The 18,217-nt window shown below is 39.5% G+C and overlaps 1 protein-coding gene across 2 annotated transcripts in view; it reads right to left on the bottom strand.

Annotated features, from left to right (window-relative positions):
- Positions 1 to 1,747: 1,747 nt before the first annotated feature.
- Positions 1,748 to 18,217, bottom strand: part of LOC127413584 (protein pygopus-like) — a 118,054-nt gene continuing 101,584 nt past the window's right edge. For both annotated transcript variants that reach the window (XM_051650840.1, XM_051650847.1), the window contains exons 3-5: positions 5,666 to 5,791; positions 4,284 to 4,356; positions 1,748 to 4,100 (exon numbers count right to left, since the gene is read on the bottom strand). In XM_051650840.1, the coding sequence (XP_051506800.1) occupies positions 3,088 to 4,100; positions 4,284 to 4,356; positions 5,666 to 5,791 (1,212 nt within the window). In that variant the 3' untranslated portion in view covers positions 1,748 to 3,087. The remainder of the gene's footprint in view (positions 4,101 to 4,283; positions 4,357 to 5,665; positions 5,792 to 18,217) is intronic.

The following is an 18,217-nucleotide window of genomic DNA, read 5'->3' as shown; positions in this document are numbered from 1 at the left end:
CGCGGACTATGCCATCATGTTCCGCACCCTTGCTGCATCTTGTGAGTGGAACGATCACGCCAAGTGGGATTGGTTCCTGCATGGGCTTTCCGACAACATCCAGGACGAAATCTATCCCTTGGACCTGCCTTCCCGCTTTGACTCTCCACCTACCCGGGGAGCTGACCACTATAACCAGTCCACAGTTTCTGCCAGGTCACCGGAATTACGGTCCGAGGCAGAGCCCATGAAAGTTGGTAGGACTCAGATTTCTCATAAGGAGAAGCAGTGATGCCTTATTCAAGGACTCTGTTTCCATTGTGCCCGTCCTGGTTATTTTTCCATTTCCTGTCCAGTTAAAAGACACCGCTCCAGTGTCAGTAGGCAGGGGGTTACTGGCGAGCGCAATATCCATGGATAAGACCGTCTGATTACACACACTTCTCCCGGCCCGGCTGCAGTATGGATCAACCAGTCACACTGTCTCTGCATTGGTGAATTCCGGAGCCGAAGGGAACTTTATGGATTTTGACGTGGCTTCCAAGTAGCGAGTTCTGATGGTCCAGTTCCTGCAACTGTCACAGCCCACAACCTCAGCGGCACGCCCTTGAACGTCATCACCTATTCCACCAAGCCAGTCACCTTCATTTCTGGAAATCATATGGAGCAGTTGTCCTTTTACCTGATCCAATCTCCATCTCTGCCGATAGTATTGGGGCATCCTTGGTTGGTAACGCACAACCCATACATAGACTGGTCAACCAATACTGTTCTTGCTTGGAGTTCTTACTGTTTGTCGCACTGTCTTAACTCTGCTCTCTCCCCTGTCTATTCTTGTGTTTCATTGCAGGATGAACTGGCAGATTGTTAATAAATCCTATGAACTGTTCTTCTGCTATTGGGTCTCTTTGTCTCGCCCTCTACAAACGTTACAGTCCACAGTGCAAATTACAAGACACAAAAATGATTTTTTTTTAAATTGGTAGTTATTTATTTAAAAAAATAAAATAAAATCTGAAATTTAAAAGAGTAGACTTGAAGAAAATGAGTAATAAGGTCAATTATCCCTTCTTGAACTAACCGGAATAATTTAAATTGAGTTTTTCTATTTTTGCATTTGGATTGGTATGGTCTACAAACTGAACTGTGAAGAGTTACACGGACCCACAGCCCTGTCATCAATGCCAAGATAGCAATCATGCAATCTCAATACATTTCTGCATTTTATCTCTGAAATTTAAATGTACTTAAATCAATCTCACATAAATATTTCCTTTGATCCTGCCTCCTCATACGGAATCACAAGGAGATTAAAATAGTAATTGTGTAATTCATAACCTAAAGATCTCAATCAACACAGTAGTTATCGGGCAACCCAACACTACTCTGGCACAGTTGTGGTCCAATTATGGCATAAGGGACAGGATAAGTGTGGCTGAGATTTGGCTTCTTTCTGGGGTGGATACAGCTTACATTTGGTAAGTGGGTTTTGGGCCAATGTTGGACTGTAATTCAATGCAATATGTGGGCCAAACTCACAGGCGGAATGCAGCCAGATTCGGTCCAAAATAATTTTGCTATATGGAAATGCAATGGCTAAAGAGGTGTGGTGCCGTTACTTTACTGTAGTTGTAAATTTCAGTAACACCACCAATGAACAAAGGTAGCATGTAAGGAGAAAAAAAGTGACAAGACCAAAATCAGAATTTTTTTTTGTGTTATACAGTTTATTTTCCAATCTAAAAATATGAAGACAAAATATAATAAATCACAATTAATAACAAATCAGAATGTCTGAATGTTCATGGCCTCAACTACATGGTCACGAACTACTGGAAACCCAGGACTCTGGCACAAAGGACTGTAGGACTGATGCACTTACTGTGACAGGTGTCGCTCTTGTAATACATAATAGGTGGTGTGATTTTTTTTGTCTCTCTGCTGCTACATTAAAGCTGTGATTGCAGTGTAGCTGCTGTGCACTTACAAAAGACATTCCTAAATTTGCTGACAAGAGTCCTTTTTTCAGAAAACTTCAGGATCCTTAAGATCCCCATTTCATATCTTGTCAGATGGAACGGATTATTACAAAGACACTGGTATCTAGTGTAAAATGTATTATGCTATAGCAATATGATGCAAGTAAGGGAATTTTTGGACTTTGTGCAATTAGTGTTAGAATAAAATGATCTAACAAGGTTGATAAATACTATACTCCAAACCTCACAATTAAAAAAAAAAAAAAAAAAAGAAATCCCTCATGAGCCGGACAGGAGTACCAGAAGTCCAGTTATGTCAAAAACATAACAGTTTTTTGAACACTGTAATACATAGTATTACTCCAAAACTAACCATACTGTCTTGCATAATACAAATTACAATAGAGTTTCCTAGTGTACAACATTTCAATGTGTTGCTTATTTCTTTACATCATTGCATCATTTTATTTATCATTTTGATAATTATGTACAGGGAACCTCTGAGGAATTTATCCACAGAAAAGAAGCATAAATATGTGTACTTCTCTTTTGTATGTTACAGTTTAAGAAACCATACTTTACAAATACTTTATGCACAGAACAAGCCCCTTTTGAAATACCCTCAAATAGTTCATCACAGAAATGACTGTAAATGCTTTTCAATTATCATGAAAAACTACACATATTTGCCTGGTCTGACTTGAGACAATACTGTTACCACATCCCATGAGAACTTTATTTACAATGCTAGGGAAAGGCCAAGTATTCATAAATCAGTGTTTCACTCCATATTAAACTTAAAGATAATTACAATATTGTCCTAATATTGTGCAAAAAGCACTGAAAGAGCAACCCTTGAGCAGTTGTTGCCAAATCATATGAAATGAAAGGGAATCTTATAAAATGGGCCAATTTGATCGCCCCTCCACCCTTTTAAGTCTTTTTATAGACTAGGGTGCCAAAACCATTTCAGAGAGCTTAGCAGTGCATCATTTCCACCAATACATTCTCACTAATGCAAGCCCTGACAATAAGGTTTAGAACCTTACAGAGCGATGACCCTAGAACATTAGTTCTGGCACTGCTTGTAGTGATTTTCAAAACCGAGGAAGCCCTCAATCTATTGTCTCTACGAGTTTTGCTCAAGGTATTCATCAATCATGGTGAGATTGTTAAGCCAGTCTTCATTGCTGCCCACCAGAGTGTCTATGAAGTCCACCTCCCCACCAGCACCTCCTCCCCCAGGCCTTTGTAGTCCCATTCCACCATTGCTCTGATGCTGCTGGGTGTAGTCGAAGGAGGGATGTTTATGTCCAGGGCCGTAGCCCTGTTGTGGGCAATGTTTGCCTGCAGAAGCAGTCTGGTAGCTCGGAGGAGCCATGCCATGAGCTGGGTGCATCATAGAAGGACCTCCAGGTTTCATAACAGCAAGGGCGGAAAGTGGACCTCGGATTCTGAAGCTTTGTTGAGATATGGAGGGGAGCGGCTGGCCGGTGGGCATCTTCTGGTCCTGTCTGCCAATCAGACCAGAGGCTACCTGGTTAGGGGGAGGACGGGCAACGGGGAAGTTGGCTGGCATACCTGCCATGGTGGATCGCTGTGGAAACTGAGATCCCCCACAACCAGGTGGGGCTCCTCCACTGGGGAAGGGATGTTGGAGGGTAGCAGGGTCCATATGTGGTTGCATCCCCTGTTGGTGCTGCCAAAGCTGGGATTGTGATGAGGGTTGCTGCTGAGAAGGGAACATCATACGTGAAGGAAGAGCTCCACCTTGGTGCAATGCCTGCCGTAGGTGGTGAGTTGGCAAAGGACCCCGTGTTATGTTGGGACATGGCATACCTGGTCGGGTCACACCGTGAGCTGGGTGTAGCGGTTGACGTGGAGGTCCACCCATTCCCATTATAATCTGGCCTGGCTGCATTGCCATTCCAAAGTCTTGTGAAGGGTGGCAGAGGGTTTGTTTTGAGCCTTTGCTACACATATATCCTCCGACGTTGGGGCCCATCTGGGACATAGAGCCAGAGGAAAGACCCATTCGATTTGTGGGTAGAGAGCCGCTATGGGACAGTATGTTAGAATTGGGCTGTTGAGAAGGCCCCATAGCATAACCACCACACTCCGGAGGGAGTGGTCGACCTGGACCTGCAGGAAGAGAGCAAAAATAATTGACTTTGAGCACAAATTTGGGTATATAACCATACTGCAAGAGCTATATTTTGCCAATAAATAAACAATGATTTGCCATCAAATCAAATCATGTTTGTGGGAATTTATTTATTTTTATTATATTTTTGTAGCTTTTTATGTAGTAATTTGCTACTGTACCTTGAAATGGTGCCACCTGTTGGCAGTCTGTTATCTGACCTCCATTCATGTGCTCCATTTGCCTTTGCTTTTCCTTTAGGAGACAGACATAAATATATTTACAACACTCAAACAATATCAGCAACAAAGGGCAAACAGATATGAAACCCAATTTTTTTTAAATGCTATAATTTAGAAGCATATATATCAAAAGTGTTATTCCATGTCAAATCAACCAAATTTTAGAAACGTCCTCTGCCTAAATTTTAGATTTTGTTGATACTTTTTCTGAAGAGAGAAAAACAAATTAGTACGTAAGCCAAAATGTGAATTGCCATTGATTAATATTTACTGAGTAATTAATTATTTTCAAGAGGAAGTTCAAAATACAATTTTTTGCCTATGATTTTGGTGCAAAACAACAAGTAAAAAAATAGACAAACAAAACTTGAAAGATGGCAGCGTCATTTTTACACCGAGATAGGTAGGTCTATTAAATTCAGTTGACTTCAGCCCCCCTTGTATGCCAATTGTTTGAGTACAAAAGTGGGGATTTTTTTTGTGTTGTTTTTCCGAAGTTGGAGTCCATATAACTCCAGAAGTGTTAAAGATGTTGATTCAGAAAGAACTTTCCTTTTTGTATCTTCATTTTTCAGACCCTATATCATTAAATCCCAGAGAAATGGGTTCTCAATGGTGGTCCATCTGTAAATTGTTTAATTTTAACCATTTTTAAAGGTCGAAATCCAAATATGGGTCACATGGTATGAAGCTAGTTTTTCTTGACCTATAAAACAAAAGTACATTTACATTTTTGCATTTGGCAGACGCTTTTATCCAAAGCAGCTTACAGTGCCCTGATTACAGGGACAATCCCCCTGGAGCAACCTGGAGTTAAGTGCCTTGCTCAAGGACACAATGGTGGTGGCGGCTGTGGGGATTGAACCAACAACCTTCTGCTTACCAGTTCAGTGCTTTAGTCCACTACGCCACCACCACATAAAGTACAAATAATGTTGACACTGAAAACTGTTGAAATTGTTTTATTTTCCATTTTTGGACTATTAGCAATCTGCAGATAATGCAACAAAGGGTGCTGATGTCAACTGATTTTAGAATTACACCTACCTATTTCTGTGTAAAAATAAAGTGCTTCCACCTTTTAGTTTTGCTCCAGAATCATAAGTAAAAATGCTCATTTTGACCATCCTCAACAAAATAATTGATTACTCTAAAAATATTGATCCACAGCCTTTAATTATTTTTACTTTTACCAGTAAAAAAGTATCAAAAACAAAATTTGAGCAGGGGATCTCTGCTTCAGTTGATACCAAATTACCCAAAAGTACTTCTACAGCATGGTGCATTCATTCAGGGAATTTACATTGAGTTTGCACACTGACCTGCTGCTGAAGCTGCTTGTTTAATAGCTGATTCTTCAGTAGAAGGTTGTAGTTGTTACCCTGGGGCTGCCGTGGCACTGCTGATGGAGAGTCCTGAAGATGTGGCATCATTCCTGCCCCTTGATCCTGCATCAGAAAGTAAAAGAAAGAAATTGAGAAAGAGGACTATTAAACCTGCATTCAGTTTTAAAAATCACAGATCTACTTTTTATTTTAAATAAAAAGCCAAAACAATGGCCATCATTTTCACACAGACAGGATCTCACCTTCACTTGACCTACTTCAACAACTGTAACTAACTACACATTACAGTATCTCATTGACATGACACCATTCAATGTAACTTAACACCACTTGAAAGGTCATCTCATCCAAACCCACAAGTCCTAACAGGCTTCTTTCCTTAGCAGCCAAAGTTGTAAACTTCTGTAAATAACCACAGATGATTTAGACAAGACCCTGCTTTCCCAGTGCCACGCAAATTTGTTTTTGTTGGGTTATCTGAATGCACTCCTACACCTGAACGGTCCAGCAAGGTATTCCCATATTCCCATTCCCACAGAAGAAAAGCTCCCCACCCTCTTCCCATGCAAATCCTGAAAACCCCTCTAAGTCATGCGTAAAGGAGTAGAACATAAATCACACATCATTATGAAGATATGAAGAGATAACTACTCCAAATCTGTCATGAAGGAACTAGCATGAAATACATGTTAATGTAAAAACGGTGGATATGGGAAAAGGGGTTGATCTGTCTCATGTAATACAGATACAAACGCACAGTTCAATTTGGGTAAAATCAATGTGTTTAGGTTGTGTTAATTCAGCATACCAGATGACATAATTTGTAAAATCAAGATTGTTTACAGCAGATTATTCTAAATATCTGGCCTTACCCAAATACAAATGCTACTATCACACTTGAGAACAAGCAGAGGTAATCAGAGGCGCCAAGAGATACTCCTAATATGAATCTGATGTAATCATCTTTACTTGTAACAGGCAGGGTGGTGAAACGGCTTCCCAGGGGGAATATCGTGGTGCTTTGCAGTGGAAATGAATGGCTTGTCTGCAGCACTAGTGCTTGCTGGTAATGGACATTGATCCAGCTCTTGGGTATGTGCAGCTCAAGTGAAATGCTGGTTTGGATGCTTATGATGGTGGTGGTAGTGTTTGGGTTGTGCCTGATAATTGTGCATGGTATGCTTCTGTTTGAGAACAATAGACTATATCTCTAAAGAGCACTCATTATCAGTCACAATCTGTTTCGAGTATTTTAGCAATCAATAAGCATTACTCTTTAAATAAAATTATCTCCTGTCAGCAGTTCAAATGCTTTGTTATTTACACCCAAAGAAGAGACAATGGAGACTTGATTAGTATGGTAATCAGCAACTCCAACAGAGATAGGAAGAAAGCTTGTTGTTCTGATAGCGAACGCTAGATGGCGCATACGTACTCTAACAGTCCCATCAAAAACAACGCTCAGCAGGTTTTAACTGCTTGATCCTCCTCAGCTCTATTGCCTGCCTCTATCGATCCCCTCAACCTATAGCACCAGGAGGCTGAAAGCTAAACATAATCTGCTCTTTGTCCAGCTTGGCTTGTGTATTATTATTTCAAGGAGTAGAGAATCCAGCCACATCGGCAATGTACACAGTTTAGTGCACCACACAAGTAAGAGTTCAGATAAAAAGTAGTTATGTGCTGCCGATTGTTAATAGTAGTTTATTTTGAATATGTGACACGATACTCCGTCAGGACGCAGCTTGAGCTCCATCCGGGAGAGCTTGCCAAGTTAAACAGCGTTTTCAATTGTGCCATCGATAAGAGACGGCCTCTTTATTTCTTTTCTTCTGCCCTGAACTACACCCTAACCCCTCACAACCTTTCCAGAGCCTCCAGCAACACACGCACATTTAAAATCAAGCAGTCTGTCAAACCGCCTCCCTTTCCGTTCTGTGCCCTCACTAAGCTTTTCATGCAACTCACATTTTAGTGTGCATTTAATAGATTAGATATCGCAGCAGAGGTTATCAAAGCAATCCGCCTCCTTTTGTTGTCAGAGAGAAAGCAACCGTTCCTGTGCGTACAACACAGTAACAAAGAAATAGAGATATGTTTAGGTGTGGAGCGAAATCTCTCTCTCTCTCTCTCTTTCTCTAAAATACTGTAACTGTTGTACATAGATAATCCTTTATTATAATGATCAAGGCAGTGATTGGTTTCTGAGGGTGTGCAGCTCAAAAATGTATTTTGCTTCAACTGATGTGTAACTGTCCTCCCTTAGTAACACCTGCATTTGATCGGTTTCTTTCTCTCAGCAACTACTACTCCTTAGCCTAAACCACATAAGAGCATAATTACCTGCAATATCACACTAACAAGAAAAATAAGTGATTAAAAAGATAGCCAATTATGTATTTGTACACTTTTGAAGCTGTAAGGGCAGTCTATAATTCAACTCCAAACATGAATGTTCATGTCCATCAACCATGCAGTGCAAAATTGGCAGTAACCTTTTTCTTATGGCATCTAAAAAGACTGAGTAAACAAACTTTGTTTGCCGAACACAATGATCTGACCCTGTTAACATGCACTTAAGAAAACGGTTTATTCCATGGGTTTCGCAGAAAGTGGCGTTCTAAAACATCATGTAAATGAATGCTGTTTTCATCACGCCACTTAAGGAATTTAAAGAAAGCTGTTTACCACACCTAGGTTTCTCCCAGAGAATGCGGCTTCTGTGGCCATGTAAACGTATAAGTGTCATTGTGTTGCGTGTTTCAAGAGTGCACCTGTGCGTGGAACAGGCTGGATAACAAACGTTATAGGATGGAGCCTTACATCATATCAACAAGTCAACATAGTGGAAAGAATTCAACATTTCTGAGAGTGCAGTGGAAAAAGGGAAAATCTAACATGCACACGCACTATAAACTATGGCAATTTTTCCACACCAATTTAAAATATCGACTACTGCCCTTCACGTCCACATACAGGTGCATCTCAATAAATTAGAATGTCGTGGAAAAGTTCATTTATTTCAGTAATTCAACTCAAATTGTGAAACTCGTGTATTAAATAAATTCAATGCACACAGACTGAAGTAGTTTAAGTCTTTGGTTCTTTTAATTGTGATGATTTTGGCTCACATTTAACAAAAACCCACCAATTCACTATCTCAAAAAATTAGAATACATCATAAGACCAATAAAAAAAAACATTTTTAGTGAATTGTTGGCCTTCTGGAAAGTATGATCATTTACTGTATATGTACTCAGTACTTGGTAGGGGCTCCTTTTGCTTTAATTACTGCCTCAATTCGGCGTGGCATGGAGGTGATCAGTTTGTGGCACTGCTGAGGTGGTATGGAAGCCCAGGTTTCTTTGACAGTGGCCTTCAGCTCATCTGCCTTTTTTGGTCTCCTGTTTCTCATTTTCCTCTTGACAATACCCCATAGATTCTCTATGGGGTTCAGGTCTGGTGAGTTTGCTGGCCAGTCAAGCACACCAACACCATGGTCATTTAACCAACTTTTGGTGCTTTTGGCAGTGTGGGCAGGTGCCAAATCCTGCTGGAAAATGAAATCAGCATCTTTAAAAAGCTGGTCAGCAGAAGGAAGCATGAAGTGCTCCAAAATTTCTTGGTAAACGGGTGCAGTGACTTTGGTTTTCAAAAAACACAATGGACCAACACCAGCAGATGACATTGCACCCCAAATCATCACAGACTGTGGAAACTTAACACTGGACTTCAAGCAACTTGGGCTATGAGCTTCTCCACCCTTCCTCCAGACTCTAGGACCTTGGTTTCCAAATGAAATACAAAACTTGCTCTCATCTGAAAAGAGGACTTTGGAACACTGGGCAACAGTCCAGTTCTTCTTCTCCTTAGCCCAGGTAAGACGCCTCTGACGTTGTCTGTGGTTCAGGAGTGGCTTAACAAGAGGAATACGACAGCTGTAGCCAAATTCCTTGACACGTCTGTGTGTGGTGGCTCTTGATGCCTTGACCCCAGCCTCAGTCCATTCCTTGTGAAGTTCACCCAAATTCTTGAATCGATTTTGCTTGACAATCATAAGGCTGCGGTTCTCTCGGTTGGTTGTGCATCTTTTTCTTCCACACTTTTTCCTTCCACTCAACTTTCTGTTAACATGCTTGGATACAGCATTCTGTGAACAGCCAGCTTCTTTGGCAATGAATGTTTGTGGCTTACCCTCCTTGTGAAGGGTGTCAATGATTGTCTTCTGGACAACTGTCAGATCAGCAGTCTTCCCCATGATTGTGTAGCCTAGTGAACCAAACTGAGAGACCATTTTGAAGGCTCAGGAAACCTTTGCAGGTGTTTTGAGTTGATTAGCTGATTGGCATGTCAAAATATTCTAATTTTTTGAGATAGTGAATTGGTGGGTTTTTGTTAAATGTGAGCCAAAATCATCACAATTAAAAGAACCAAAGACTTAAACTACTTCAGTCTGTGTGCATTGAATTTATTTAATACACGAGTTTCACAATTTGAGTTGGATTACTGAAATAAATGAACTTTTCCACGACATTCTAATTTATTGAGATGCACCTGTATATGTGCTCAAGTGCACTGGGGGAATCCCGGAGTTTGACTTAAGGGGGAAACACAGTGCAATTCAGCTCTAGGTCGCGATAGAAAGTTAAGGAAACAAACAAAGGAACTCTGGAATTTTTGGAAATTAAGCCAAGCAACAGAGAATATGAAATAGAAAAGTTGTCCTCAGATGCCATGTTTGTTATTTACACAAGCATCACGGGGAAATTACATTGCTGTGGAGAAGGCTGCTTACTGACCGAGCCGTATGTATACGAGTATAAAGAAAAAGCCGCGAACACAGTGCATGTAAACAGGAGTGCCGCTTTCCAGTCTTAAGCAGCTTTCTCACAATAAATGGCCTACTGGTGTCCATGTAATCTGTATTTGTTTAAAAACTCAGTTTTCAGTTTTGTAATTGTAATTAATTTTGTACAAATTTTGAATTGTTTTCCAAAGCATGCGGTAATGAAGAGCGTTTTCGAAATTCTTCATTTCTTCAGCATTTTCCACCATTTAGTGTGGAGGAGATACATTTTCATAACACATTTGAAAACACATTAATTCCACTACATTTGCACCTCTCATCCACACTAGAATGACGTTCTCGTCCATTGAAAATTGAGTGTTTAAAAAATGTACTCGATTACCACATACTTTGGAAAACTATGACGTTACAAAACTGAAAACAGAGTTTTCAAACTAAAACGGATTAGTGTGGGCACACTGTAAAAATTTTTCGTAAATTTAATGGTAAAAGACTGTAAAAATGCTATAAAAAATTGGATTAATGAGTATTAATATACAGTAATTTAAAAAAATATATATTTTAAAAGACAATACAGTAGTTTTTACAATAAAATGTAAAAAACAAAAAAAAAAAACAAAATCTGATGTAAAAAGTATGATTTTCCTGTATAATTAATGGTAAAATTCACATTATGTTTAACAAGAGAGTACATGTACTTTTTACAGTAAATTATTGTTAAAATTACAGTAAAAAACCATAATCGGGCATTCCCACAATTCCCTGCATGACCCTTAATATTTCATTATATTTTATGGGAATAGTTATGTTTCCCCTTATTTTTAATATAAGTTATGTACATTGGGGTGTTCTGTTTTATATTTAATGTAGTTTAGTTAATGTTTAATACATTATTTAAATTCAAATGTGGCCCGAAAAATAACCCATGGTAAAAGTAGTCCCGTGCAAATTGACATTAAGACAACAAATGAACAGTTTTGTTATTCTAATGCTCTTTAATTCTCGAATCAAACAAATGATGGTATTTTTAAAAGAGGTAGAAGTCAAATGTGCTGTAGATAATGGGAAAGGACGAAAGAAAGAGATGCAAGGAAAGTGTAACAGAGACAGAAAGTAGGACAGAGTTCTGCAGAGCGCTCTGCTGTCTGTGTGTTTAGCTGGCAGAAGTCCATCTGTCCTGAGCGGAGGCAGACACGATGTACTGTGATTGCCATGATGAATAGGCTTTTATCTCTACGGTAACCAAATTTATTTACATCTATTGCCTTGATTGTGGGGTTAAAGCACTTTCAAGTGGTAACCAACACAATAATGTCCACTGGTACCTAAGATGGGCCAGTTCAACATTTTTAGTAAATGTATGTTAAATATGAGTACCTACATACATGAATCATACTGTAAGTGAAAATGTATAATGTTTTGATAATATATAACATTCAGTTTATGCACATCCGGATTTATGCATGCATACTCACATACACATACGCAATGATATGTACATGTGTGTGTGATGGTGGGAGTGGCTCACATCATTTGGCATGAGAGGAGGATGTTAATGAATGTGACGCCTGACCTACTTCCACAACAACACATATCAGCTCTCTCTCTGTCTCTCTCTCTCTTTCTCTCTCTCTCTTTCTCTCTCTGTTTGTGTGCCTTGGAGACAAGAGACAGTCTTCATGCCAACCTTCCTTTGCTGGTTTACCACACTGTGCCATGTCCACGATACACACACACACCCACAGACAGACATACATCTTACAACAAATATCCAAGCTAGTTGGGGCACTCAGGATATCCACATATTTTGTTCCGACAAGCAAAAATAGATTTAGGTAAAAATCTGTCTCCATTTATTGAGGGGAAAGTGAATAAAGATTTGAGGTCTGTGAGTGGGTGGATGTGATGGAGAGAAAGAGAGAGAGCTCCCCCAGTCTTGCAGCTTTGAAGCTTGCTAACTATCCTGGGACCCTTTGAAACACCGCCTCAAATTCCTGAACTGTTCCTGGCACGCACTTCTGTGTGCACACACCCCTCCCCCTACCAGTGCCAGACACTGGAGTGAGTAAGGTGCGCACACACACGCGCGCACACACACACGCACGTGCGCGCACAAACGCACGCACGCACACACACTCACGCACAAAAAACATTGTTTAGTATGTTTCTTAAGCGATTTGAATTATGGGGACACTAGAAATGTCTTCATAAACAACAGTTATAGCATAATACCCTTGTAATTACCAGTTTGTAACCTAAAAAAAAGTCCTCGTAAACTACCCAAAGCCGCCCACACACACACACACACACACACACACACACACACACACACGTGCTAAAGCTTGCCCACATACAACATTCACACGAAACATATTTACACATTAGAAATGTTCTCACACGTACTGTATACACACTCACACACACCTGGGCTAAGAGGCAAAGAATCGCTGCCAGGCTAGTGTTAACTTGGCAGAGTTCTTAATTTATTCAGCATTCATTCCTGCCGCAGCTGGGCTCAGTGTCCTCAACCTTGCAGAACACAGAACCACAGAACCGTGCAGGACTACGTCAAAAACTACCCACCAATATCGTCAGTAAATCTGTGGACACATTGAGCCTCCTACTCATGCTTTATGTGCTGTGGATGACGGTGCAGCTTTTTGAAGTTCTAATTGTTACTTCTGTAAATTCTTGAAAATCAAATTACTTTACCTTGGCAGTCTTCTAAGAAACTTCTAAGTAAATTCTATATCAATGCGACTCTCTCTTTTTCCTCTGTCTCTGTGGTAGATGCGGAGGCCTGTTTGTTTGCGTTAGCCCAAACAGGCCCCTCTGCATTACCCTGGAATCATATCCTCTACCATCTGTGTACATCCCCCACAACACTCCTGTCCACCCCCCTCCCTCCATTCCACCTCAGGGCAAGGTCACTCGGGAAGGGCTCTGCTCAGCAGCTAAACTACAACACAAAGACAACAGTCGGCCTTCACTGCATCTGACCATGTGTTTTATTAAATTTTTTTGATTGTTGTCGTGTCTTATTCGGAATATTCTCTACACAGTTTTACTTATATTTGCATCTCTTATACTGAATAATAAGTGAATTATGGAACAGAATAAACAATTATGTTAATTACTGAAATCACTTGTACCACAAAGAGCAGCTCTACAAAAGTCAGACTGATACAAATTCTGCACTTAATTAAGTGGCTTATTCCGGGATTTGCAGAAAGCAGCATTCTGAAACTTCATGTAAACGTGAACAGAGCCTTCCTTACCCCGTTTAAGGGATTAAAATCTTTTACAATAAAACATTAAGAGAAAGCGTTGCCTTTAACACACATGGTTTCTGTCTGAGAACACCGCTTATGTGTCCATGTTAACGCATAAGCGGGATTCTTAAAGGTTTTTGAAGAGTGCGCATTTGCATATATGTTCAAGTGTGTCTGGGGAACCCCGAAGTCTGATGTAGAAGGAAATCTCATATTGCAGTGCAATACATCTGTCGCTTTACACAGTGCAGCAGCTTTATCGCATTAAATGAATTTATGGTGTATGTGTAAATAAACTATTATAGCTTGATATCCATTTGATCTCTGCAGAAGTTATTACTCCACCCCCTGCATAACATAATCAATGACAGTTCCATATTTTTGAACCAACGTGGTATGAAAGATGGATGTGCTACAAAGTTACTATGGTTTCGGGAAACAGTCGTGACTAGCTAGTTAATTTCTCCAATGTTGCGTCGTACTATGGTGATTAAGTAATGAGATACATTGTTGTATGGGAAACACACCCCAGGACGATTAATCACCCCAATATTTGGGTCTTTCAAGATTATCATATCAACCTATAATATCGTGCATGCTTGGCTGATAAAAGAAGTGTTAGCTCTTCCTTGTGTCAGCTGGCAGCATTGGCCATGAATAATGCACTTCTTTTATTTATGTAAATATATATTTTTAATGTATTAACATCTATAATTGCTACTCTCACTCTTGCAAAGGATATATATATATATATATACACACTGGCAGCCAAAAGTTTGGAATAATGTACAGATTTTGCTGTTTCGGAAGGAAAATGGTATTTAATTCACCAAAGTGCCATTCAACTGATAACAAAGTATAGTCAGGACATTACTGATGTAAACAGCACCATCACCATTTGAAAAAAGTCATTCTTGATCAAATCTAGACAGGCCCCATTTCCAGCAGCCATCACTCAAACACCATATCCTTGAGTAATCATGCTAAGTTGCTAATTTGGTACTAGAAAATCACTTGCCATTATATCATACACAGTTGAAAGCTATTTGGTTTGTTAAATGAAGCTAAACATTGTCTTTGTGTTTGTTTTTGAGTTGCCACAGTATGCAATAGACTGGCATGTCTTAAGGTCAATATTAGGTCAAAAATGGCAAAAAAGAAACAGCTTTCTCTAGAAACTCATCAGTCAATCATTGTTTTGAGGAATGAAGGCTATACAATGCTTGAAATTGCCAAAAAACTGAAGATTTCATACAAAGGTGTACACAAAGGACAACTGGCTCTAACAAGGGAAAAAAAAGAGATGTGGAAGGCCAGATGTACAACTAAACAAGAGGATAAGTACATCAGAGTCTCTAGTTTGAGAAAGACACCTCACATGTCCTCAGCTGACAGCTTCATTTAATTCTACCTGCTCAACACCAGTTTCATGTACAACAGTAAAGAGAAGACTCAGGGGTGCATGCCTTATGGGAAGAATTGCAAAGAAAAAGCCACTTTTGAAGCAGAAATACAAAAAGAAAAGGTTAGAGTGGGCAAAGAAACACAGACATTGGACAACAGATAATTGGAAAAGTGTGCTATGGATTTTAACCCCATTGAGATTTTGTGGGATCAGCTAGACTGTAAGGTGCATGAGAAGTGCCCGACAAGACAGCCACATCTATGGCATATGCTACAGGAAGAGTGGGGTGAAATGTCACCTGAGTATCTGGACAAACTAACAGCTAGAATGCCAAGGATCTGCAAAGCTGTCATTGCTGCACGTGGAGGATTTTTTGATGAGAACTCTTTGAAGTAGTTTAAGAAGTTCTGATTTTTTTTTTTTCAAATTGTAATAGTAATTTATATTAATGTCCTGACTATACATTGTGATCAAAAGTAATAAAATATTATAAAGTGAATAAAAGTACCGATATCTTTCCATAAGAGCAAAATATGTACATTAATCCAAATTTTTGGCTGCCAGTGTACATCACATTTAACACCACTCTCGTTTTCGGTATCAGCCATCAAAAAACCTATATCAGTCGACCACTGGGTCACATGATACATTTACAAATAGTCTTCCACTTTTTATCTTCCATGAAAAACACTGGCTCCTTAAACTGGATGATTACCACCCTGATGTGCTACAGTCCCTGATGATGGACAGACCTTTGACATTTCTTCCCTTTTTTAACATGATCACATGTTCTGCCCCTTGTTGCCTCCCTCATCTACTTGGCAAACACAAGTTCTATTTGACTACACAGGTAGGAGTTCTTTGTTTTCAGTATGGACTGTTACAGGAAGAGAGAACTTGGATTTCCATGTAGTTCTCCTGATATCTTGATACTTGCAGGTGTGTGTGTGTATTTAGAGTGCTGTGTAAAATAGAAAGCACACAGGTCGGGTGGCTCATATCTAATAATAAGGAGGAAAATAGGGAAAGATGATCTGAAGAGAGCGAAAGGAAGTAGGAACAAAGAAACAAGTGTGTGTTGCTGCAATGTTCTCTCTCACCATTTGATACCGAAGAGACTTTCTTCTAAAGAAACACACATGCAAAGTATTTGTGAACTGAATATTCTGTGACCATTTCAACAGCATTTAACGGCACACAGGAAATCAGTGGTCATGATTTTGCATTATAAAACAGAACTGAGAAAATGCAATATCCCTATGAGGTCCAGGCTTCCCCACTCCAAAAATACATTATAATTAATAACAAAATTTTCTCTGGGATGCACACAGTCCTAAATATCCACACTTTAGTTTAGGAAGCACTAAAGCACAAAAACTTGTTGTAAGCACACACTTCAGTATATCATATATAATATACAGCTTATGTACAGTTATTAGTGAGCTAAACTGAAAGAGTTTTTAATTATTCATCCACAGTTTAGAGGCAGAACGAGTTGTTGTAAACACTGTCTGCTAAACCATGGTGGTCTGAGAGATCTCAGTGAACATGCCTCTCCTCTAAATTTCACTCTGCTAGAACAGTCAACAGCTCACCAGAACTTCCTTCCTGTCAACCACAAATGTGTGTGTGTGAGGGATGAACATCAGGCAGTGATACAATCTGCATGAGCACCAGCACAACACCTTCCCTAGAGGTTATTAATGCAAGCACACACACACTTTCCTCATTCCTTGGTCATTATGAGACTCTTTTATTATTTAACTCTCTCTCACTCCATCCCTATCCAAATACACACTATTTTGCTGATATACTGCCCCCCCCCCCCCACACACACACACAAACACAAACACACACACACACACACACACACACACACATAGAGGGGGATCGGTTGTGGATTACAGCTGTCAGGCTAGATCAGCTGCTTAGACCACTCACCCTTGTCTAAATCAGACTGGCATTTCCCTTATAAACAGCAATCCCTTATAAACACTTTATAAACACCTCACACACTCTTTCTAAACCTGTAATCATAGCTTATTAGCCTTTAAGACACTCCAAAAAGCTAGCAAGACGGGTTATGTCACCCTAAAGTAACACTCATAACATAGGGCTTTATCTTTTATCTAAAGTTTTGCCTCCCAGTTCAGGACCATGAGTGAAACACACACAGTAAATGGTGAAATACTAGGTAACAATTTGAATCTTGAATTACTTTTTTGATGTGTTGATTTAGCATAAAGCCAAACCATAAACCATGTCTGATTGTGAAATCGTCATTAAAATGCTACACATTTAATAAGGGCAAGATAAGCAAGGGATAACGTTTACCAGACAGGGTGATCAGGATCGCAAAGTGAAACTTGTTAGACAGCTACTTACCAAAAAATGAAAAATAAAATAAAAAAATGGACATGAAATATAGATTTGAGCTGAAATTGTTCTATTATGTGAGAAAAAGAAACAGTAAAGTGATATGAGAGACATGAATCTAGCACAACTATAAAGAAAATTGGTCAATTGCACAGTTTGGCAGTTATTACACAAAAATATTTGACCGCAGAATGCCAAGATTGACCAATCAGTATGAAGTATTCCAGAGAGCCATGTAATAAGACGTGAGCTATATGCAAGGTATTTATGTGTTCTGTCACACCTGCAGCCTGTTCAAGGTACTCTGCCATCCTTACTGGAGAGAGACCTTGTGGTTCAACAATTCTTGGCTTTCCTCATGCAAGGTTAGCATTTAACTCCACTGATAACATGTACATAACACACACACACACACACACACACACACACACAATCATTATGAGGACTCTCCATAGACATAATGATTTTTATACTGTACGAACTATAGATTCTATCCCCTAACCCTACCCCTAAACCTAACCCTCACAGAAACCTTTTTGCATTTTTACATTTTCAATAAAACATCGTTTAGTATGTTTTTTGTTTTAAGCGATTTGAATTATGGGTACACTAGAAATGTCCTCGTAACCACATTTATAGCATAATACCCTTGTAATTACCAGTTTGTA

The sequence above is a fragment of the Myxocyprinus asiaticus genome, chromosome 2, assembly GCF_019703515.2.
Source record: "Myxocyprinus asiaticus isolate MX2 ecotype Aquarium Trade chromosome 2, UBuf_Myxa_2, whole genome shotgun sequence".
Taxonomy (NCBI): domain Eukaryota; kingdom Metazoa; phylum Chordata; class Actinopteri; order Cypriniformes; family Catostomidae; genus Myxocyprinus; species Myxocyprinus asiaticus.
This window is presented reverse-complemented; position numbering and strand designations above follow the sequence as displayed.